This window comes from Siphateles boraxobius, unplaced genomic scaffold, assembly GCF_051911475.1.
Source record: "Siphateles boraxobius isolate OS27281-9 unplaced genomic scaffold, OSU_SipBor_1 18, whole genome shotgun sequence".
Classification (NCBI taxonomy): domain Eukaryota; kingdom Metazoa; phylum Chordata; class Actinopteri; order Cypriniformes; family Leuciscidae; genus Siphateles; species Siphateles boraxobius.
Window position 1 is genome coordinate 10,250,487 of NW_027508788.1, and position 25,435 is coordinate 10,275,921.

The 25,435-nt window shown below is 37.4% G+C and overlaps 1 protein-coding gene across 6 annotated transcripts; it reads right to left on the reverse strand.

The window, feature by feature from the left end:
• cxxc5a (CXXC finger protein 5a) lies at positions 1-25,435 on the reverse strand. 6 transcript variants are annotated; one of them, XM_077233427.1, is made up of 3 exons: positions 24,927-25,435; positions 11,898-12,916; positions 1-1,334 (listed from the first exon to the last, which is right to left on the reverse strand). In XM_077233427.1, the coding sequence occupies exons 2-3, from the start codon at positions 12,696-12,698 to the stop codon at positions 1,293-1,295; spliced, it is 843 nt and encodes a 280-aa protein (XP_077089542.1). In that variant the 5' UTR covers positions 12,699-12,916; positions 24,927-25,435; the 3' UTR covers positions 1-1,292. The 6 variants fall into 6 exon arrangements, with proteins under 6 accessions (XP_077089542.1, XP_077089539.1, XP_077089541.1 ...); XM_077233424.1 differs by having other exon boundaries at positions 1-1,337; positions 24,927-25,192; XM_077233426.1 differs by having other exon boundaries at positions 1-1,337; positions 24,923-25,170.

A 25,435-nucleotide genomic window follows, 5' to 3' on the forward strand; every position in this document is an offset into this window, starting at 1 on the left:
TTTATCGCATCTCAATATGACATATCTTGTCCCATTGCTTTTTATTTTACTGTTTGAATGGAAAAGGGAACAACCTAGAGGATTCTGCGAACATTTCCATATTGTTATAATTTTTTTTTGTACGTTTGTAGCGGTTTCTTAAAAAACATGCAAATAGACAGACGTCAGAGCTGTAAATTTTCGACACAAATACATGCATTTGTTTTTATTCACAAAACCAGTCCATAGTTCTAATCCAATACAAACATTGCTGCTTTTTTTAAAAAGATGTAGCTACCGGCAATGTCATGAAAACAAAACAAAACAAAACAAAACAAAAGTTAAATCGTTCAGTGCGTTTGATTGAGCCGAGCAAGTGCTGTGGAGGGCTCCGTAAAAATTCAGACTTGTACACTGAGAACATATTGTGACGATCCGTAATATAACGTAACATCGATTCAACGTGATGTTACATGACATGATATGATGTAATCTGACATAATATAACAAAAGGCTGCCAGTATACAGTAAAACAAACTGAATATTTAAAGTTTGGAGCATCCAGTAGTAACAACGCTACATAAACAATGAAAATGTTATCTTCCAATTACATTGTCATCAGATTAGGGTTTTTGATGATGCATATTTGTTTATTCAGACAACCGGATTTGAAGATTTTGGAATATTTACTTTTCCAATGAAAGACAAACAATGATCAGTTTTTGAAACTATAAATTGAAATCAAACTAAAAAAAGAAACAATCATAAAATACAGTTTTTCAGTAAGAACAATGGTCCTAAATTACAATAGTGCTTGCCATTAGCCACTAATTTTAAAATATAGCCGTAAAATTTACATTCTCTACACAAGTACTGTATCTTTCCACACGTGAACAACATTAACACCAAACACAGAAATTTTGTTGATTGTCCACACTGAGTCCGCCATTTCTGTTTGTCAATGAACAGTTCCATGTCTAAGCCACAGAAAAAATCTGCTGGAAAAGGGACAAAAAGGTACCAAAATGGAAACATATAAAAGGGAATGAAAGTTGCCATAGATATTTTTATTTATGTTTAATTTTTGGTTCAAGGAATAAGTAGGTGCATCCATTACTCGTTTGATTCTTTTGTATTGTTATTTTATTGTTCTGTATCTTGTGATGAAGTTTTTTTTTTATAGTTGTCTTGTATTTCTTTATTTTCCACATAGTTTGTGTTTGTCAGCCAGTGTTGGTGCCCGAGATGATCCAAGCGAGAGTTGGCATTGCACTTGATGGCAGAGCTTTGGGTGGAGGTCAAAGGTCACAGTCCTACTGGAACCACCGGAACGCCGCGCCCGTCGGCAGCATTACCTTCTTAGAGAAAGAGTAAGAGAAATTGGGGGGGGCAGAAATGGTGTGCATTTAGTAGAGTGCGGTTTGGATGAAAAACACATACAGATGTAGATATGTTAAAGACCATGATTTAGTCCATACTATACGCTACTATATGCTACTGTACGATTTATGCATAAGAAACTTGCGCTGTTTCAGAAATCGAATACTAATTGAAAAAAAACAGTAAGCCAAAACAGTAAAATGTTGAAAAACAGTAGGCAGAAAGTCTCGAAATGACCTACTACTTACACCGAGATTCTAAAATGTGCATTCAATGGACTCTTTATAAATGGCAATGAAGCACCACAACGCAACTTCTGGTAGGTCATGTGACAATAACAACATTGTGGATGTAGTACATCCGAACTTCATTTATACTATCCATATTCATACTATACAGAGCATACTTTTTAAAGGTCGTGAAGTAAATTCAAATGTAGCACCGACTCAGACAGTACGCTATTTCAGACACAGCATCAGCTTTCTCTTTTAAGAAAATGGAACAAAAATATTGATGACGATTAATGAAGTCAGATGATTTTCGGTCCGGTCTTTCTTAGGAATATCCCGGACGAGCCCCCAGTATTTTATCATTTCTTAGGCTTATGTTATTTGCACATCATGGACACAAATAGACAAAACAAGAACTAGGCATTGGACACACTTGTATAATCGCATGTAAAAATATTGATGACTCATCCTGCACTACACAGATTAAACCAATCAAATGCACTCTAGAACGAAATGCCCCGTCTCCTAATACCATCTGCATCTGACTAGCATTTAGCAAATCGTGTCTCACATGGTGCTTCTGAAATCGCATACTGAGTAGGTACAAACTTTGCAACTTAAAGTCAATCTATAATAGTACAATAGTGTGTAGTATGAACAAAATCTGGACATACTATATCTGCTATATTTTCACTCTTTGTCATGTGACCTACAGAGTCAGTTGTTTTCACAAATGGGATAGTGAAGTGTCCACTGGATGCGCACTTCAGAATCTCACCGGAAATTGTAGACCATCAAGTATTTTTCGCCCTACTATTTTAGGAATACTACTAATTCAGACATACTACTCTCTTCAAATACTGTTTTGCACCTAGGGAAGTATGCACATGTGGATGCAGGGAAGCCTAACTAAAGGAGATGAGGTCTTCGATATCTCCTGCTTAAACTTCCTGTTTTGATTGAAATTACATCAACACAGGACAAGCTTTCGACAAGTCTTCAAATGAACAAAATGATGTTGTTTAATTCAAAATTTTCTGCTGTCAGAAAATAGTTCCAGTTGAAAATACAGAAATACACAGACATTGGTTGTTTCACATCCTTTTGCTCTCCTTTGAGGCAGTGTGATTCATCTAATTCCTTCTCCCCCTTTCCTTCCCTGTTCTGTCTTTCCTGCCCCCTCCTCCTCTCCAGCCATGGGCCATGGCCCTGGCTCCACGTGAAACCCGATACGCCACATTCATTATTTAGTCACCACGCAGTCACGTCGAGCGCCCACCACACTGCTCTCGCTATGGCCTCTTTATATCTCACTCTCTCTCTGTATTCTTTCTGTGCTGCACGTCTGTCAGTTTGGCATCTGCAGCGGGACTCAGGTGGGCACTGAGAACGGTCCAGCTGAGGAAAAGCAAGAAGCCTTGTGAGGGGACGTTAAAGTTTAAGGGGGCTGAAGCTCAGACATTGCAGGACAGACGTCGTTCAACCCACCAAAAGTGAAATGTTACTGCGGCACAGAATCTCACACGTTCGCCAGCAATGGTCCAAGCCATGGGCGCCAAACACATCCCCACTCACATGATCACATGTGCACCAGCCCACACACTCACACTCAATACCATTAAAGTCTTCCTCAATGAGACAAACTAAGACAGACAACGTTTGAACACTCAAACACAGAAAAATATGGGCCAGACTTAAGGCACTAAACTAGAGTGTTCCCACGACAACAGCTGGGCAGATGTTAACTGAACACTTTAATGGTTTAGCACTTCCTAATTTCATGTTGTAAATCAAGGATGCCGGAGTATTTCAAGTATCATTCTTGGATGAGACAACATATTTTCAGAAGTCATTTTCTATACTTTAGAGGGTGTGTGATCCTTATTTTGTACATACAATAACCTCTTGTGGCTGAGTAAGAATATAGCATGTCAGACACCAAAATGCAAGGCAATTTTTCAATCTCATGTTATATTAGGTGCCCTTAACTACCATGTACTAACATTTATATTAATAATTTGATACAATGCACTTACTGTGTACATACGTTTTTACATTGTACATTGTACTAAAAATACCTCCATATAATTACATTTCTGTCAATAAATCACTGTTGACCTTTTCCTTACCCCTTAAACTTACCCATAACACTAAACCTGTCTCAAACATTACTTGTATCCCACCTCAATAGCAAAACATCGTGGACACTATAAGTACATTGTCATTTTTTTTTTGTAAGTACATAGTAGTTAAAGACACCTTATACAAAGTGTGACCAATTTTTCTTTATGGAGAAGACAATCCCAGAATGCATTGCAACAAGCTCAGTGAAAACGGATTGAAGATGGGCAAAGTTTCATTCAATACAAAAGTATATTAATAAACATAGTTATAAATGCACTATATTGCCCAATATTTATGTGCTATATATCTTTATACTTATTTGAGTGTCACAGCAAGGCAATGGCAGTATCTTAAGAATTCATTGATGAACAGAAAGTTCAAAAGACCAGCATTTATCTGAAATAAAATTAACTGCCACTTTTTAAAATCAATTTAATGCAATCAATTTAATAACTTTTGAATGATAAACAACATGAAATCAAATTCCATAATTTTCCCCAAAAAAGGTGTTTTAAATCGGTTTACATTTGCCATGGAGTTACATTATAGTTATTTCTAACTAATAATAAATACATAACTTTTTTCTGACAAATATTTTTTTTACTAAAAATATTTATTTATCATATTTGTGGTAAAATGTGGAAAAATCTAGTAACACTTTACAATAAGATTTTATTAGCTAATATTAGTGTATTACATTAGTTAACATGAGCAATGTTAATGTTAATCTTTATATTAACTAATGCATTTTAAGATAAAAAAATGCACTGTGTACTAACCTTAACATAAATATAACTAACAATAAAAAAGTTAATAAATGCTACACGAATTTATTGCTCACTGTTGGTTAATGTTAGTTAATCCATTAATGAATGTTAACAAAAGAGACCTTATTGTAAAGTGTTACCAAAAATCTGATTCTTGCTCAAAAAATTCATAATGTTGAGATTAGCTAAATATTCTATTTTCCTGCTCCTGCTTAATTTTGAGACCTAAATTTGAGTAAACACTCACTTCGAAACAATGCAAAGAGCCCACCGCTGACCACATGTGAAATTCAAACACAACACTGTGGGTGTGCATTGCACGCGAGCCCCTGAGAATTCACTGGTTGTGATTTTTAGCTTGTGAATACCCCACTAGAATTGACCCGAACGCCCAATCCTCTTTCAGAAGCCTAGCTTACAGACGACCATAATGCTGCCTGACCCACAACCTTTAACCCTCTGTAGCGTGCGTTTCCAAGGTCATCAATCCTGAAGGTGTCAACCAAAAGATCCACCAACTTAATCCGTGTTTATTGATTTTCCTATGAATAAGTTACTGCTCCAATCTGCTGAGGGTTCAGTTTTCACAGGTCAGTGATACACTGGCGCTGTATTACTGACCTGAGGGGACAAGAGAGCACAGTTTCAATGTTTCCATTCGATAGCCTGAGCTAAAAATTGCGGATTGAAGGTTAAATTAATATTTTTCCATCAAAGAGTCTTTCATTATTAAAAAAGATTGTTTCACTGAAATACACATATATATATATAATAAAAGCATTACCTTACACTTTAAAAAGTGATCAGTTGACTTAACTTAAAAAAGGAAACCCATTGCCTTAAATTTATTAAGTAAATAACTTCTTGCGTAATTGAAAAAAATTAAGTTATGTTAACTTGGCAATTCCACATTTATTTATTATTAACTTTTTTTTTTTCAATTACGCATGAAGTGTTTTTCCTCACTTTTTTAAGTTAAGTCAAATGATCACTTTTTACAGTGTATTTAATTTAAATATACTGTTTTGTTGAATTTACAGCAAAAATAACTAAATTCTGACCTAAACCAATAATGTGATTTACTGTAGAATTTCTCATACAGTGAAATAAGATTTTGACCCTTTTGGACCCTTTTTCAGAAAGCCAAAAATCTGCCCGTTGCTTTCCATGTCTTTATGTGTGTGCGGTATGCAGCCCTGTTGTCATGTATACCTTTGCTGTGTGTGTGTGTGTGTGTGTGTGTGTGTGTGTGTGTGTGTGTGTGTGTGTGTGTGTGTGTGTGTGTGTGTGTGTGTGTGTGTGTGTGTGTGTGTGTGTGTGTGTGTGTGTGTGTGTGTGTGTGTGGTGTGTGTGTGTGTGTGAGTGAGTGTGTGAATGTGTGTGTGTCGGGGTGTCAGATAGTGGTGCAGGGTGACAGCTTCTCTCTGTGTGCGCATACCAAGACGAGACGAGACCATCTCCCTCTTTCAGAGCACTGATACCACCATCATCTCAAATCAACCCTTCACTCTTTAATGTGACTGTCATGAGACACACAAACACACATTTACTTAGCTATGTAAATGGCATTGCATCTATGGTTAATATATAAAGCTAATTAAAGACTAGCTAACACACCCTAAAACTAACCCTAACAGGAACATTCCACATTAAAAACAACAACAACAAAAACGTAATTTACTCGACTTTTATACTGTTTTTACAAATGAGGACATGCCCAAAAGGAGGTTTTGGGAGATCTGGTCAGGTTTAGTTCACTTGTTGGTACAAATTTGTCCCATAAAGCTAATTATAATTCTCAGGTAAAAATTGTGCTGGTATCATTTAAATTAATGTGTATTTATTTGAGTCAAAACTATTAGGCTACTGATTGCCATTAAATAAACTTGACTACATTAGATTACACGGTAACACTTTACATAAGGTTAATTTACGATAATTAGTTAACATTAGTTACCGTAACTACATTAGTTAGCATGAAATAATAATTACCTGCACGTATACAGCATTTATTAATCTTTGTTAATGTTAAATCAACATTTACTAATACATTATTAAAATCTTGTTAACATTAGTTAACGTAATGTGAAATAACATGAACAAACAATGAATGACTGTATTTTTATTAACTAACGTTAACAAAGATTAAGAAATATAGTAACAGATGTATTGCTCATTATTAGTTCATGTTAGTTAATATATTAACTAATGTTAACTAATGAACCTTATTGTAAAGTGTTTCCGATTACACTAATGAAAGTCATTGTTTTTAACAGTATACTACAGATTAACCTTAAAGCAAACTTTTTGTAACTTTATAATAAATAAATAGTCTATTTTATCTTAATAAAGTATTTTCTCCTTTTTGTTTTCTTTTTTTTTTACCATTTTTGTACACAAACGCAACCTTGTGCTGATAAAAAAGACATGGTAAGTGGTTGCAGGTTTAAGCTGGTCAGTCAGCTAACTTCCATCCTGACCAGCTGATGAGTGGGCAAAACCCCTCTGAAACCAGATAAGACCAGTAAACCAGCTTAGTCTGTCTTAAGATGCCCCCCCCCCCCCCCCAATAAGACAAACATACAGGTTAAAAAAAAATATTTCAGTGCAGCTAACATTCATATGCAGAAGAAAAAGTTTAAAAGTTTAAAAATGTATATATAAACACACTGATAAAACATATATATAAGATATATAAGAACAGCATTTTTAATGCAAGAACATTTCTCACAGTATCCTCACAAAATACGTAAATACCTAAAAAACACTAACAAGCAATCCCGTTCACGAGCATTAACACATCTGAAATAAGCCGTCAGTAACACACACAGCTCTGAGATCTTGGAGTGAACGTGAACATTAGTCTGGCGAGCCTCAAGTTCCTAACTCTCCCATGCTTCTTCATTTCCATTCAGACGCAGGCTTCCTAAAATAATTCCCCACATCTCCAGTCAGTGAGGTGTGAGGTGGCAAAGGCCTTGACGGTCTGCACACTACACCCCCCATTCTCCCCTCTGTTTTTATGGCTCTCTCTGAGATGCCAGCAATGCACCGTGAAAGCTGCAAAACACCCAGTACTGCAAGATCACTCCCTGTCTGTACCTTCTGAACACACGCACAAAGCACATGCAGTTACTTTACCGTATACACACCAATACAATACTAAGTATTGCTGGTTAAGTTAGTTAAGACTCCCATGCTGATAGATAAGACGCCATCTTCTTTTTGATGGTGATGAGATGATAAGCAGTCTATACAACAAAACTGGTGCAACTAGTAGTCTGCTTGCATGAAGCTTGTTGACCAGGTTAGTCTTGCTGATAAAGTTACTTTAGAATCGCATGCTGATTGACAGGACTCCATATTCTAATTAATGGTGATGAGATGTTGTTAAGTGGTCTAAACTGGAAAACGTTGCTGGTGAAATATTTGGCTAAGCAAAATAGTCTTGTTGGTTAAATTAGTTATGAATCAATCCCATGCTGATGGATAGGATTTCATGTTTTAATTAATGGTGATGAGATTCATAAATGATAAAACTTTACTGGTGAAACTGGTCGGCCTGCATGAAGATGGTTGACCAAGTTAGTCTAGTCTGGTTAAGCTAGTTAAGACTCGCATACTAATAGATTGATTCCATGTTGTAATTAATGCTAATGTGACGATAAAAGGGTCTAAAACTGGTCAGCCGGCATGAAGCTGGTTGGCCAAGTTAGTCTTGCTGGTTAAGTTAGTTAAGATGCTGATAAGCTGGATTTCATGATCAAATTCATGATGATGGGATTCAAAATGGCAAAATTGTACTGGTGAAAGTTGGCCTGAATGACACTGACTCACTGACCAGGTAAATCTGCCGGTTAAGCTAGTTAACAAGTCTGGTGGGAACAGCACCAGCAAACAAAACTTATTTGTATGTTGATGATCATCATGCAATGCTGGTGTACTGGTGTCCCAACCAGGCTTCTTAACTTACTTAACCGTCTAGACAAACTTGGTCAACTAATTAGATTCATGCAGGACAAGTTATTCTCTTATCAGAACCAGTGTTATTTTTGCTGGGTATAAGTATAAATTCTGTCCAAAACAGTGCCAATACTATCAAAAGCATTACAATGATTAACTGAAAATCTGATTTTTTGATTTCTCAGTATGTTTTGTAGTGGATTTGTGTACAAAAGTGTATAGAAACTACACAAATTTCAAACAATTCGACTTTAACACATTTTTCTATTTATCAAGCACACAAAACCAGCCAAGTGAAGAGTGATTTTTATAGCCAACAATACAAAAACTCTTTCATTTGTATTCACAAATTCACTTTCAAAAAAGCAGCATGATATTTTTTTTTTATGTTACTGTATTTTGTATTATATACAGTATGATGAAATGTAACAAAACGTAAACAATCAGACTTTAACACATTTTCTTTTTAGCCAAAAGGCTCTAACGTAGCAATAATCTATGGCCAACAACACAAAACAACTAGCAATTTAACTTGCATTCACAAATTCACTTTCAAAAAAGAGACATGAATCAATACGTTGTGCTTGATTCGGTTTCCACAGTTCTGTTTCAACTCCGTCTAGTAGCAATAAAACAGCAGGTGTAGCACATCTCAGACGCTTAGTGCAAAACTATTCCCATCATGGTAGGCGCTCAAATTAACATCTATTTAAGAAACCATAAACCGGCAGCGCTTTATGTTTTAGACACATTTTAATCACAGGGCTCCCTGAGACACCATCAGACGTGACCTTGTTTGACTCCACACGGACTGGACAGCTGGGGAAGCAGACGTGGCGTGGAATTATCAGACCATTTTTAATGACTGAAACGTTAGTGACACAGCATCACCCTGCCATTATTATTCTTATCCTACCAAAGGTGTTTCAAAGATGAGTCTGTAATCAGCAAACAAAACAACCAAAAAATATTGATTACAAGGTTTTATTTCTGTGGAAGACATCAAATGGACAAATCCAAAACCTCTTCCTATGAATACAGCAACAGAAACGAGGCATGACTACCTTCAAACTAATTTAATCCTTTGTCCATTTTTTAACTAAAAAGAGCCAAATACATATTAAGGCACAGAAACATCAAACATGAGAACGTGAAGAGAGAAAAAATATAATAACTGGAGATACAAATGAATAGATGTTTTGTTTATAGGAATGTCCAGTTATAGGGAATCAGGAGTCTCAACCGATCAATTCTTGTTAAAGTCTACCAATAAAATTTTAACTACTGATATATTTAAGAATGTTTATGAACTTTTCTATCAGAATTTTTAATTATATATATTTAAAAAAAAAATAATAATTTGCAGGTGTAAGACCTTGGAGACCAGCAAACTACCTTGGTACCAATAAGAGTGGTGAAAACAGTGAGATAGTGAAATATTAATATCTTAATATAAAGCTTTGTGTTGTGCTTCTATTGATACGTTAAAACTAAAGTATATCTGAAATGCTGTTCACAAACCATGTCACTTGTAATGTAAGTGAAACAGGATATTTATCAAGAACACAATGTAGAGGGGACTTGATTTCAACCATTGCGATCATGAAAAGCCAAAATGAAAACTATGTCTGCTAAAACTACACCACTGTTCAAAGGTTTGGTGTCAGTAAGATTTTTTCATTTGAAGTAAACGAATATTTTTTCCAGCAAGGACACAAAGTTTCTCAAAAATTGACAGTGAATACATTTACAGTATAATATTACAAAAAGATTTATATTTAAAACAAATGCTGTTCTTTTGAACTTTCTATTAATCAAAGAATCAAAAGAAAATGTATCATGGTTTCCACAAAAATTTAAAGCACCACTAACTGTTTTCAATAATACGAAATGTTTCTTGGACACCAAATCAGCATGTTAGAATGATTTCTGAAAGATCATGTCAATGATATTTTAAATTAAATTAGAATTAGAAATTATTTCACAATATTGCTGGTTTTACTTTTTACTGTACTTTTGATAAACGAAGCCTTGGTGAGCATAAGAGACCAAATTTAAAAAGAGTCAAACATGAAACACTTTACAATGAGGTTCATTAAGTAAACACTAATTAATGCAATTAGTAATATGAACTAACAATGAAAAATATGTTTATAGCATTTTTTAAATCAAGGTTAATGTAATTTTTTTTCAATTGCCAATACATTTTTAACATACACAAACATTGTTAACAATGAACAATAGTAGGCCTATATGTATTAATGCTTTCAAATCGATTAATCACGATTAATCAGTTCTAATATATAAATTTGTGTTTATATAATGTATGTGTGTATATATACTATTATATTTATATATGTGTGTATTTGTGTGTGCGTGTGTGTGTGTGTGTGTGTTTTGACGTGCACACACACAAATATATATGTATATATATATATATGTATATATATATATATATATATACACACACACACACACACACACATATATTATATAAACAAAAACTTTTATTTTAGAATCGATTCATTGTGATTAATCGATTTGACAGCACTAATATTTGTAAATTAACATTGTTGAATGTAAACTAGTGTAACTAATGAATGCTGTAAAATTGCTGTTTATTGTTAGTTCATTATACCAAATGCATTAAATAATGTTAATAAATTGAACAGTAGTGTAAAGTGTTCCCATTTTCTCTGGAATAGCATGCACTGATCATTCACAATGAGTCCAGGAATGTGCATTAAAGAAATGGGGTTCACTTTAATTTCATGATGAATTCAAAATAAATAATCTGCCAAATTTATCTGCCATGATTCAAACACCATTGAGTTTGGATATTCAGTAAGAAGTTTGGAGGACTGATAGAGAGATTAGGGGGTGGGCTGTTCGTCACTGACACCTGGTGCTCCAGATGACAGCCCTATTGCCAGATGGATTACGTTGTACATAAACACACATACACAAATAAGTCCACATCATGCCCACCGCAACATCCTTAAACATAACAACGGGCTGATCAAACTCGATACAACTCTTGATCTTAACAAAATCAGCATCTGTCAAACTGCACCCCTCTGTAAAACCCGTCTAATGAACGCAGGGACCTATAAAAGCAGCCACTCCGGAGGGCGTCATGTCTCTTAGGAGTGTCCTAGTAGTGTCACAGAGGCATGATGTGGGAAGAGTGACGTGATGCCGCAGTGGGGAGCAGATTAGAACAAACCCCATGGTGCATGTCTGGCCGTATCTCCCTCCCCCACTACTGTCAGTGCCACCTGTCACCCCAAAGCTTCATCTCCCAGTCTAACCCTCAGCAGAGGCTCTCTCAGCACCGCCATTGAGTACAAAGTTCACCCGAATTTTAAGCAACAAATGTTATTATTCCCTCAGTAATATTAGTGAACAAAAGCAAAGGAATTAATAAAGCTCACAGAGTCTCAGTATCGTTTACCTCCAGTGCAGCAGACGGTTTCTTCTTGAGCTCCTCGCACTTGCGGAACTTGCAGATCTGGTGGCCCGTCTTGCGGTTCCGGCAACTGCTGCACTGCTCGCAGTTAATCCTGCGCCGGCAAGGTGGACACATCCCACAGCGTTTCCTTTTCTTCTTTCCGGAGCTAATCGCGGAGGCTAGCTCGCTTTGCACTGGGTACTCTGTCAAGCCGGCCATGTGCAGTGCGTTGTCAGCCAGGAAGACTCCGGCTGGCGTCATGATGAAGAGCCCTGGGTTGAAGGGGAAGCCGCCGCCCACGCCGTACGGGAAGTCTGTGTGACCCCCGACCGCGTCGGCCACCGACGCCCCCTCCAGGTCAACCGTCCCAACCTCGCCCCCGCCCACTCCCATTCCCCCTGGCAGCAGCATGTGCTCCATGCCCGCCCGCTTTAGCAGCGCAGCTGCCTGGGCAAAGTGCAACAGGCCGTTTTGTCCCTCCAACACCTGCTCCAGGGTCCGGTCCAGCTTGCTCGACACCAAGGCCGAGGCGGAAGGCTGCTGTGGCTGCTGCTGGGCGGGCTGGGGCTTGGCCGCGTGGCTCTTTGCCTGGCCGTTGTGTTTCAGTCCGTTGGCGGTCTGGGGGCATGCGGCGGTGTACTGCGAGAGGGTGCGAGACCTCTTCAGGCTCTTGCTGAGCGGCTCGCTGATGATGCCGCTCCGGTTGCGTCGTTCGATGATGGGGCTGTCCTCCCCGCAGTCCGGGTCCGTGTCCTGGTCCTGGGCCTTGGGTGTCCGGCTACCCTCCGGCTGCCTGCAAGTCATGGTCCAGCCCCGGGGTGTGAGCTCGGGAGGGGGGGCGGGGTTGGGGAGGGGACGGGGGCTGCCGAAGGAGGAGCCAGGCAGCGTTCAAGATCCGTTCAGTTCCCAGGTGAGGGTGGAGCCTCCCCGTAACGGGCGAAATGGCCGGCCAATGGCAGGCAGACTCCGATGCCCTCTAGACTTCAGCCCTCATCCACATCTTTCCGCCGGCAACCTGTAAACTAAGGCACAAAGACAGAAGGAGAGAGAGACGGAAAGATGTTGAAAGTGTTCTGATGTTTAAAAGAGACCTTGACAATAAAAAAGCAGCGGCTGTGAACAGTGAGAACCTTTCTTTCGCATGGCTCCAACATTTTATTGAGTGCTGTACCGATGCCCCTACTGTGCCTGAGAAATCAATAAGTACATTTATCTTCAAACGTTATGTAGAAGGAGTAAAAGCAAAAATGAGACAGAAATTAACAGTAGGACAGCCAGACGATGTGATAAAAAGCACCCTGAATAATAAAAAAGTAAAAAACAAAACCATGAAATCATTGTTTCACAATTAGTTTTTAAGAAATGCGAGACTCACTGCTTCTGTAAAAGATGACATGAGACAGAAGACAGTACAACATACTGTACAGTAAACTCGAATCCATTAACTTCTTTAATAACATCAACTTTTGTGAAAATAAATCAATATGTCTTTGGCAAGTGCAAGTCAAACTTCTGTTAAATTCTAATGAATAAAGTCATTAAAATACTTTCAAAAGTTTGATGTCAGCTGGCCAAGCACAAACCTGATCACATGTCTGTTCTTTATTTCACTGCAGTAATAGTGGGAGTACAGGGTAAATACTATGTAGTATGTACTCATTTTGAAGGGCCGAGCACAAGTACTCTGAAGGGTGCAGGCAGGGCATTACTGTCCCATATGTATAAAAAAAAATAAGGCATTCATATGTATATATCTGCTACATATTTTTGCTTAATCGATAATCTCTAATCACGTATACAGGTAGATACTACACTTGTTATGAAAATATAAAGAGGTCATTCTACAAAACAGGTGGCATTTGTGTCCCTAAATGATGAAATCAGCTATCTACTGTTAAATTACTTTTTATCAGTCCTTTTACTATGTGCTAATTTAGATATCTATTGCCTAACTCTATTGCTTGAAGGCCCCACTTCTTGATGTATTATATCCATATTTTTGATAAAAACAAATAAAAACAGAAATAAATAAAAACTATTTTGTTTTTCTTCTCTCTCTCTCTCTCTTTATACTTCAACCCTGTTACCATAATTGTTGTGTCTTTTAAACCATTTCATAAATCCCCCCAAAAAACTTTCCATGGACAATTAATGTCTCCTCTTTTTTTACATTTGAGAGAAGGTCCCCATCTTAAAATGTCAACCATGTTTTATATATATATATATATATATATATATATATATATATATATATATATATATATATATATATATATGTATATTTGTAATGTCAAAAAAAAATCCTGTAACACTGTCAACCCTGTTACCTCCCTGATGGCCTAATTATATCTAGAGCGTTTATCCCCGAATAATTCAAATGCATTTAAGTAGTTTAAGATGGCGCAAAGTCATTTTTTAACACTTAATCAGATGGAATGTTTAAAATCTAACAGAAATTTACTACAAAAATCACATAAAACTTGAAAAGATTTTGTAACATAATACAAAATTACCTGTTGTCAATCACACTATGAAATATGAAACATGACAGAACGGTTGCTAAACGTACGGACACAGATTTTTACCTCATGACAGAATCCAAACAGCAAAAACTCAACTCTTGTTTTTTTATTGGTTGGCCCCCTGTCCACAACAGAGACATCCACAAACACCCACACACAACCCCACTGAGAAAAGCTGAGGAAATGGCCGGGCCAGTCCTTATAAGGGAAACAAAGGGACAGGGAGGGAGAGAGGAGAGGATGAGGGGTGGTGGAGGGGATCTACGCAGTGTGTGGAAATTGGAAGGCCAGAATTAGTGGGAGGTAAAGCTTCAAAGGCAGGAGCGCAGCCCCCGCATTCTCCCCAGCTCAGGGGTCTGTGGCGCCAGCGGACCACAGCCAGTCTCTTTCTCTCTTTTGCTCTCTCTCTCTCTCTCTCCTCTCGTTCTCCTTCCCAAACCAGGGGCCACACTGCACCAGGCTGCCTTACCTCATGCCTGCCAAACCTTCCCTGCCGCACACATCTCTTGCTGGGACTATGGAAGCACCCAACCTTCACGTCCTAAAAGCACTGAAATTACATAGCAGCGTTTTTATTCAGTATTAGCAGCAATGACTCACTACCCATCCAAAGCTAAGGAGAAAAACATGTCTCTAACGGACCATGCTAGCTTGCGATGGACAGCCCGTGGTTTCTCTTTTATCCTGGCTTGGAATGGCAATATGGCACATCTCAAATCCGTTCCACTCTTATGGTTTCTGCACCAAGCCAACAGTTGGCCACACACCGCCACACACCAAGTGTTATCCTAACAGCGTGTCGTAGTCCGTCCCCATGATATACACTCCTATCTGTGTTTTTGTTTTGTTTCTATGTTATGATGTGCTGTAATCCCAGACCAGTGTACACTACCATTCAAAAGCTGTTTTTATGTATTTACTTGTAAATAGCAAGGATGCATCAAATTGATCAAATGTGACAGTAAAGACATTTGGGTAAAACTTTAGTTTAGGCTCCAACTCTTACCATTAACTAGTTGCTTATTAGCATGCATATTACTAGGATATTGGCTGTTATTAGTACTTATAAAACACATATTAATGCCTTATTCTGCATGACCATTTTTACATCCCTTCTACCCAATACCTAAACTTAACAACTGCCTTACTAACTATTAACGAGCAGTAATTAGGGGTTTATTGAGGCAAAAGTCCTAGTTAATAGTTAATAATAGTGAGAATTAGACCCTAATCTAAAGTGTGAACAATATTTGTATTATTAAAAAGATTTATATTTCAAATAAATGCTTTTTATAACATTCTATTCATCAAAGAATCCTACAAAAAACTGTAACACAGTTTCCACAAAAATATTAAGCAGCACAACCGTTTTCAACATTGATAATAATAAGAAATGTTTCTTCAGAATAACCAAATCAGCATAAAAGAATGATTTCTGAAGGATGTGGATTAAGACGGCTGAAAATTCGGCTTTTCCATCACAGAATTAAATTACATTTTAAAATATATTGAATTAGAAAACAGTTTGTATGTATTAAAAAAGTTTTTACTCTATTTTTGATCAAATAAATGCAGCCTTGGTGAGCATGAGATATTGTTTCAAAAACATTAAAACATCTTACTAAGCCTATAACAGTGCAAAGTTCTGTTAAAGTCTTGTTAAGAATGACAACGTGTGTGAAAGAGTCAGCGCGGCCAGTCAGATGAGGTAAGAAAAAGGCAAGGGACAGGTGGCTCAATGTTAGCACTACTTTCTTAATTACTGTTCCCAAAGTAACCATTAGGGTGATGGAAATGGGCCCACAAAATGACTTAGCAAATAAGCCCACTGGACATAAATTAATCGATTTGCTTCCTCCTGTTTTGAGACGTTTTTTCTCCGTTAGGAGTAAATTCAGTCAGAGAGCTTCCCTGTGAGCCGGATGCTTTGGGCGATATATGATTCCATACTATCTCACGGTAAATAAAATGGAAAAACAGTGTATGATGGTTACTAAGCGCATTGTCAGTTCTCTGTAGTTTGTTGTGTTGTGCATCCCCCCATCTGCTCCTGTAACATATGACCTGTGTTTGCTGATGTCTCGTAAAAGCTGAAATAAGTCAATTTGTCTGTCGCTGCCTCCACATTGGTTCCTGTCAATCATTGTAACCTCTTCAACATCAGGTCCACCTTTAAGTTAAACTATCTTCTGGCTTCTCTGCACAGTATTCACTGAAGACTCGCGTCAAATCATGCCTCCTCAGACCCTCTGATTTTATTAACTCATCCATCTACCAATGTGTAACTCCCACATTCTGTCAAACACGAGCACTTCACGCTCTTCCAACATTGTTGTCTAATTAACTCACAGATTTTTCAAATTAAGTCAAGTCATTGTCATTGCAACAGTTCCTTCATTCCTCCTTGACAGTATCATTTTTTTTTCTGCCACAAGTAATTGCTGTTCAATAGCTATGCTGTTTCAATAACCAGCATGCTTGCATATAATAGTAAGGACTTAAAATAATCAGCAATTTGTCTCTTTCCACACTGAACTCAAAACTGCTGTGTGATGTGACACTATCTAAGAACATATTTCATGTTTAGCTGTGAAGCAAAATTTTGGACCAATGATCTTTCACAATAGGCGAGGTTACTCAGTGTAATGCCACATGAATAAATATGGATGCACAATGTGTAAACTTTATCCGACTGATAGCCTAAAATATATACAGTATGCGCAGATATTATATATCATTCTACCGTTTGTGAGACTGAATACAAAAAATGCTCACCTTAAAATTCCAAATGTTAAGGACAAACTTCACATAGAAAACTGAATTTAATTTTAAAAATAGTGCAACTGCAGCAAGCAAATATTTCATATAACAATTATAGAAAATAAATTATACAGTATATGCCTATGTAAAACATAAAACAATGTAAAATAAAACAAAAAAGCCTGTGTGCTAAATATATTCAAAAAAATATGGAAACTTGTTTCCGCCAAAGATAATTGTTACTGTTTATCTCACACTTCTTTTCTCAGAATTGTAAGATGTAAACTCAAAATTGTGCATTATAATGTCAGAATATAAACTTGAAATTGCAGTTATAAAGACAATTTTGACTTTTTTCTCAAATTCTGACTTTTTTCTCGCAATTTGCGAGTTTTGAGTTTAGGGTTGCGAGTTTACATTTCACAATTCTGAGGAAAGAAGCCAGAATTGCAAGATATAAACTCTAACAAAGATATAAACTGTGACAATGAGCGCTTAGATTTTCAAAAGGATGTGAAGTTTGTACAGTTCGCAGCATAGACTCTTTAAAAATATTTTTTAAAAGAGTTTTACACACTGGTCGGTTATTGTAAGGACATCGTCGTTACATTTTCCCACCCATAAACATTACGCGGTAAAAAAAACGAACTGTGATTGGTTGCTTTACATGTCAGTCAGACAGCCTCTGGTGTTTATTGGCCAATGAAAGGTGCCATGGAGTCCAGACCTTCTGCAGTCAATCTGAAGGTCTGGCTATGCAAGACTACTACTTTTTTCTTTTTTTTTATCCAGTGGCGGAAACATGTTTCCATAAAGAATCTTTAAGTATGGTAATGTGGGTTCCATGATCATTTGGCTATCATTTATTGTCATATATATATATATATATATATATATATATATATATATATATATATATATATATATATATATTGTATATTAACATTTTTACTAATTAGACAAATAATGCTAACTTTAAGAAAGTTTTTTTGGCTTGTTTATTGGCTGAAACACATGCATCCCTAATTAGAAGTGATTGACAAAATGTCCTGTCAGTCTTCTCTGGTTAGGACAAAAACAAAAGGATTTACATGAAAGATAAAAAATGTATTGCTTGTCCCTTTATCACATTGCATATTTTTTAGGATACATTGTAAGTTGAATTGGTTATTGAAAAACCATTATTTGTGGACCTGAATATTGGGTGGGACACGTTCCTCTGATTGTTTGTGGTAGTTATGGTCTAAAAGAGCAGCCAATGAAATTAAAAATTCATGATGAAGTCATGAAAATGTTTGTCCTTTTCTTAGGGTTCCATGCTAAAAAAACCGAGGCAGATGACTCAAGGTACAACAGTGCGCTGACGCAGATGTTGTGCAGTTCAGACTCAGCTGAGGGGTTGGAAACTTTTAATGCACCTGAATGTGTGCTGTGGTTTAAGAGGTGTGCGCCGTACCTCGGGCCACGCGCTGTATTCTTTTCTTTCGGTAGCACAATGCCTCACTCACCGCTGTAAAGATGGAAAGTCAGAGCCCAACGCAATTAACCTAGCCCTATTCAAAAGCATGGTTATGAATGATTGTAAGGCTTTGTATTCATTCAAAAAGAGCTTGTGTAATCAGACCCTTAACCATGTAATCAGCAGCTCAGTAGAGGAAACATAATGAGCCATTTATAGCTAATATGGAATGTCAATGCTCCAAAATATTAGAGAAAAAGGTATGAAGTCAGATGAGTGAGTCAATAAATAAAACAACTGAAAGACTGAAAGTCTTAAGCATGACCATCATTCGCAGACAAGTTCATCCCGATCTCATCTGTCATATGATCAGAATCGGTTCATTCATTGGTTGCTTCTGTCAGTCATTTCACTCGAAATGCAGGTATAAATGCAATAAGCACATTTTTGTTCCATCCTTAAACTGAAAGTAATATAATAAATTGGTGTCAGAGATTGCCAAAATACACCAGTTTGATCAATTCAGCTCTCCAGTGATTTAGAGAACCTCTTTACTCTTCAATAATGTTCAATCAATAAAGTTTGACTGGTTAGTAGGGGTAAGGACAAAATGGTACTTTGCTGTAACGGCAAATGGCAACATTACCTCATATAAACTAAAAACAGAAGTGAGTATGGAATATAAATAGCTCTTTCCTAAGGCTGTCATTAGGTTACATAAACTACAGTATCCTATTTTGTTTCAAGTCCAATGTGTCACAAATGTAAGATATTAGCCTTTGAAGATATTATGCTTCGATCAAAGGGAAATTATGAGCAACGACCTTGGTGAATTGGACTGACAAGAGAGGATTCCTTTTCAAACAGAGGTTGAGAGGTCAAGAAACTTACAGCTGAACAGGAAAAGGCAACACCGAGCAGACAGCATGGAAAAGCACGCAAAGTTGAGAGAAATAGAAATTGGTGCTTTTTGTTGTTCAGCTATAATGACAGCTAGAGCGTTGATGCTAGCAAATAGCATTATTTGTGGTTGTAGTGTGAATACTAACTAAGCCACTTTTGTGACACTCTATGTGACCAGAAAGGCATCAATGTTGTTAATGGTATAATGTTATAGGATATGATCCACAACTGCAGATGCTAATACTTTCGGAGCTCATACTGTTAAAGTTTGAGACTGAAACTCTAATGTTCTGATCAATTGAACCAATTAGTCGCACAACAATTGAACGATGGAACAGAACAACAATTGTGGGCTTCATCTTTCCTCTCTCACAATAATAGTAATTTCTAAAATATTAAGGTGCCGAAGGTAAAAAAAACAAAGTGTTTTAAATAAAAATGATAATATTGATTTGGAAAACTGCCATACCCTGTGTGTCAAGTAGTGCGGCTATGATAGCTGCTACACACATATTCAGCAGAATCATTAATGTACTAAAGCACAGGATAATAGCTACATAAATATGTGTCTGGAGAATTTTATGACTGATATCGCTACATTAAAAGGAAGGAAGTCTAGTAATGGCTAATTACACCCAAACAGCAATTTGAGAAGATGGTTTGGAAATATTAAACTTTGCTTCCTGTAAATCCTTAAAGTCTTTAAATCGCAGAGAGTTCCTCCTCTCATTTCCATTTGCCATGTTTAGCAATTATTGTGACAGTTTCAATATCTTAACACACAATGACATTAATTTATATTATTAATTAATTAATTGGAAAACACATTCAGTATGTCTCCACAGCAGACTATTTAAACATTTATGTTAACAGACTAAATGTATTTTAAATGTCTGCATTTACGTTTGCAAGGCCTCTAATGGTAATATGTCATGTGAAGCGGTTTGTAAAGAGAACTCGTGCCTCCTCCCTAGGGACAAACACGTGACTAATTGGTCCTCCCCCTATTGAATACCAATCCTAAAATCCTGCAGTGAACAAGAGTTTTACACTTTAAACAGAGATGCACCAATACTCAATTTCTCTGCTGATACGATAGTTTGATTTTCTAAAGGAAAACAAATCTCTCCCAACTAATGCTGTAAACTATAGCCTACAGGCAACCCTCTCATTTGGTACACTAATATTAGAGGTTAAAATGAACAACAGAGCTATTATATTCAACTGGTATATATTTTCAGAAATAATAATTACACTCAAAAACTAAAATGCTTGTCTGCTTTAATGGGGTTAGGTACTTTTCATAAAATGTATTCAAGAATAAATGCATAACTAACAGTAACCTCTCTAGTGTTTTTTGATAGCTAACTAATGTACAGTGAACACTGGATAACTTTCCTGAGGTAGATGCAATGTTATATGACATATTGATCACAAGCTGTTTTATTGACGTCTTTCCGTGGTTGAAACACTGATTGAGCATTACATGAGACATGATTCCGGTAACTTGCATTAAAGTGGAAGAAAAGATTTGTGTGATAAAATGGACAGAATTTGAAAGCAGAGACTTTGTTTCTTATCAGAAAAAAACTAAGTAGAAAACTCTTTCCGATTATTCGACAGGAGGCGCTCTAATAATGTTTGGTGTTGGGAAAAACTGCAGACCTGGCAAACCTGGCTTGAACTACGGGTGATTCATAGGGCGAAATAGAGACTGCTTTTATGTTGTTATTTGTTTTATTTGAATGCATTATTGTCTCATTAACTAGCCCTAAGTTCATGCATTTTCTTCACAAACAGTATGAGTTGCAGTCTGTCACGTTGTTCCACCCCCTTTTGATTGACAGGATATAATCGGCCCTGATCACCCGCTGTTTTTAAACATGGCCGATAGTGTAAATAATAGCTTTTATCGGCCAATACCGATTATTGGTCGATACATCGGTGCATCTCTAGTTAAAAAATAAATAATATATATATATATATATATATATATATATATATATATATATATATATATATATATATATATATATACTAATTCAGTCACAAATGTCACTAACCACCAATACAGAGTAGTTACAAATTTTATATTTCAGAGTATATATTAAGGATAATGTATGCATTTACGTTTGCAAGGCCTCTAATGGTAATATGTCATGTGAAGCGGTTTGTAAAGAGAACTCGTGCCTCCTCCCTAGGGACAAACACGTGACTAATTGGTCCTCCCCCTATTGAATACCAATCCTAAAATCCTGCAGTGAACAAGAGTTTTACACTTTAAACAGAGATGCACCAATACTCAATTTCTCTGCTGATACGATAGTTTTCAATACAAATTTTATACTTCAGAGTATATATTAAGGATAACGATTAATCGACGATCACTTAATTCTCAATAATAATATGATCGATTGATTTTTTTTAGAGTGCGTAGTTTTGAGGTGACCGTGCTCATGCGTAAAACGTGCAGCAGACACATAAAGAAAAATGAAGCGAGTGCACCATACGTATTCTAAATGTATAATGTCTTCAAGCAATGCAGTGGATTCGGTAGGGTAGCTGTTTATTACAAAACATAAGGTTCCAAAAAAAAAACTCTAAACAAGTTATTTTACAGAACAATGGGGTCATATTCCTGATATCAACTCTAAAGCCAATCTTTAAAATTAAACCTATTTTGTGTTGGTTAAACAAGAGGTTGTTAAGTAGCTAACGTGTTTGCATGACAACACTATGCTTAAAACTTAGATGACAATGAAACACTCTAGACTGAACACTAATACGCATACATGACGTCATCGTCTTCAGAGATTCGCGTTTTTGTTGTTTACACAGAGACCGTTTTCCAAAATGTGCACTTTAAAACTTTAAACTTTGTGTTTTCAGGCCCCTAAAACGTCATTGTTGTTTAAACAAACAGCAAAAACGCATTAAAAGTTTTTTAAGTATTTAGTTGAAAACGGTTTCGTGTAAACACCCCCTTAAGCCGTGGTCACACTTAACCACTATAAGGCCGATTATGAATGTAATTTGATACTTAGGACTGATCATGCCCAAACCCACCAAGACAGTTGTTGTCAGTCAGTGACTACGTTTACATGCAGCCAGTAACCCGTTCAAAACCGGGATATTAGCAATAACCCGGTCGCGCACGGCCATGTAAACACCGGCAAAAACCCGAATATGCTCATATCCCGGATTTTTTAAACAAGGATATGATACCTGGGGTACCCCTTTTCTAACCCGAATTTTTGGTCATGTAAACGCGTATCGGCATATCCCCATAAATGATTTGTGTTCTGCGCATGTTCTAATCGCAAGGAATCTTGGTCTTTTGAGTAGAGGAACTTCTCGGCGCATACAAAAAAACCCGCGTGCAGTATACCGGAAGTAAGCATGGCGAGACGCAGCACACCATACTTTTGGAGCGAGGTCAGTACCTGCACCAAAGCGCAAACAAAGGCGATCGCTATCTGCCCCGAACTATTCATTATCCGCGTGCTGCTGCTGTTGTTGTTGTCTTTGGATACAGGAAGAAGAATCGGAAATGACGCATATTGTGTCTTAAGGTTGTCCGTACGTCCAGACGCTAACCGTGCGTCGACGTTTACATCGGGATATTGCAATTCCATGTATACAGGAGAAACTCTCTCTGCTCACGCATGTAAACGGGTTATCCCTAATGTTTCAGAAACCCGAATAGTGACCTTGACCCGACCATAACCCGAATATTGGCTGCATGTAAACGTAGTCACTGTTTAAAATCTGCTTCAGTCGTTGAAAAGTCTGTGTTGAGTTCAGACTTAAAATGTTTCAGCTAGCGCCCTCCTGCTTCAATTTAAGAGTTTAACGATTAATTGATTAATTGATTGTTAATTACAATGAACGAATATGGGAATTTCATTGACAACCTTAGTAGGCTATATAGCTACAATCTGTAAAAATGTTTATCTGTTTTATTGATCCGTTGAATTTTGTATTTAATAAAAAAATTACAGTCACCAAATCAAGAACTTCTAACATTTGTCAAATTAATTTCCAAGACAAATTTGAAGTAATGGTCCATAATAATCCATTGCCACTAAAGCCCTGAAGCCTCTGACAGGAGAATAAAATAACAGATTTCAACGCAACATCACGCAGCCAGGCAAATATCGAGCAATTCAGGTACGTAACATATCCCTCAAGACACGCACACACACACACACACACACATATACACACACCTATCTCCCCCTGCCGCTGTCTTTCTTCCTCACACCGCTTCACGATTACACACACACTCACTCACGCACGCTCTCACACGCAAGCACACGAGAGCACACTTTGTCCACGAGATCCAGAGGACGTTGACAAGCATGTTTTCAGAGCTCGCTCAGCCAGATGTGAACTTTGTCGAACGGCGCCCTGAGCATTTGCATAGCTCAAAGTTAAATACGCTTGAAAACTTCTCCAACTCTTTGCGTCATAGCGAAAGTTATTGACTGACAATCACACAAACAGTGCGTGCATGAGCGCCGCGCGCTGACGGACTGCAGCAGTAAATCCCCGCGCGCTCTCAGTCTCCGCGGCGACATCAGCCTGATAATGTCCTCTCAGTGAACAATGAAGCGCACATTTTTGCCTAATCCCACCACGAACGTTGCTCTAATCACCACAATTCACGAGCGACTAAACAACAAATTAAAAATACATTTAAAAAAAAAACCTTTATATTTTACAATATACCGTCATAATAACAACCACAGGGTTTTAGTAATGCACAGGTGTGCTGCTACTGGTAGACCAAAAGTTCAGCGTCTATAACATAACGCATCATCAACTACAATACCACCTGTCGTTACATGCTGGAGCAACTATCATAAACGTCATCTTCATCATAATTTTACTAGCACTTATTCAAGAAAGCGTTAAGTTTCTAAAGCCCACCATCGCATTTAAATACGAATACAGTTTGTATATTCAGTCAATTAAATGTAATACTTGCCTTCTATAGAATTAAAGCAATATTATACTTCCTGGGCTGAAAAGCGTAATCGTGTTTCCATAAGAAAATAAAGCAAAAAATCTGCGGCAACGAGTCAACATTGTCCAATCGCTAAAGATATGTGTCGGATCTTAATTCAATTTGACATTAAAGCAGCACAAAAATACCTTTTGTCTAGACTCAATGATCTGAAACCTGGGTTTCTGCGGTGCCAGTGTACGGTCTGCAGCAGCACGACTGACAACGTACGGTACAATCATTCTCCCGTTTTCCCAGCCAACAGGATCGTTAGGAAAATGACATCCCAACTTTGAGCAGACTTCAACAAAGTATGATTCCCCCCCTTTCTATGTATCTGCATATTTGCAAACACTGGCCCCTTTTTTATTCGCACCTACCAAGGCAGATCCGAGCAGAGGGGAGGGCTTCCACTGTCCGAGCGCCCCTTCTCCAAGCCTTGTCGTTGAGATTGATGGCAAAAAGAAGGGAGAAAAAGCTTATTCTTCACTTCCAGAAATCATGTAGCCTTCGACAGAGACGTGCACGTGAGGAAGAGAATAGAGAATTATTGCTAAACGTACTTTCTGGGAAGCTGAGCGTGTGGGCTCACCAACCTTCCGATTCTCGCAATCCCACCTCTACATCCAGAAGAACATGCAAACACATTTCATAGATTTTTGGAGCTTCACGTAAAAACCGAACTGGACTTTCGGCGACGCTGAGACGCTGAGGAAAATACACAGATTAACAAAGACATTTCGCGTTACGCAGCGCCTCTTTTGGCGACGTTTTAAATGTCGAAGCGTAACGTGTAGGGTTTTTCTCGATGTGCATTTACATTTAGAAATAATTGAGGGTTAATGTTACGGACGGAGAGTGTTGCCAGCTCTGTCTCCCTTTGCACTGT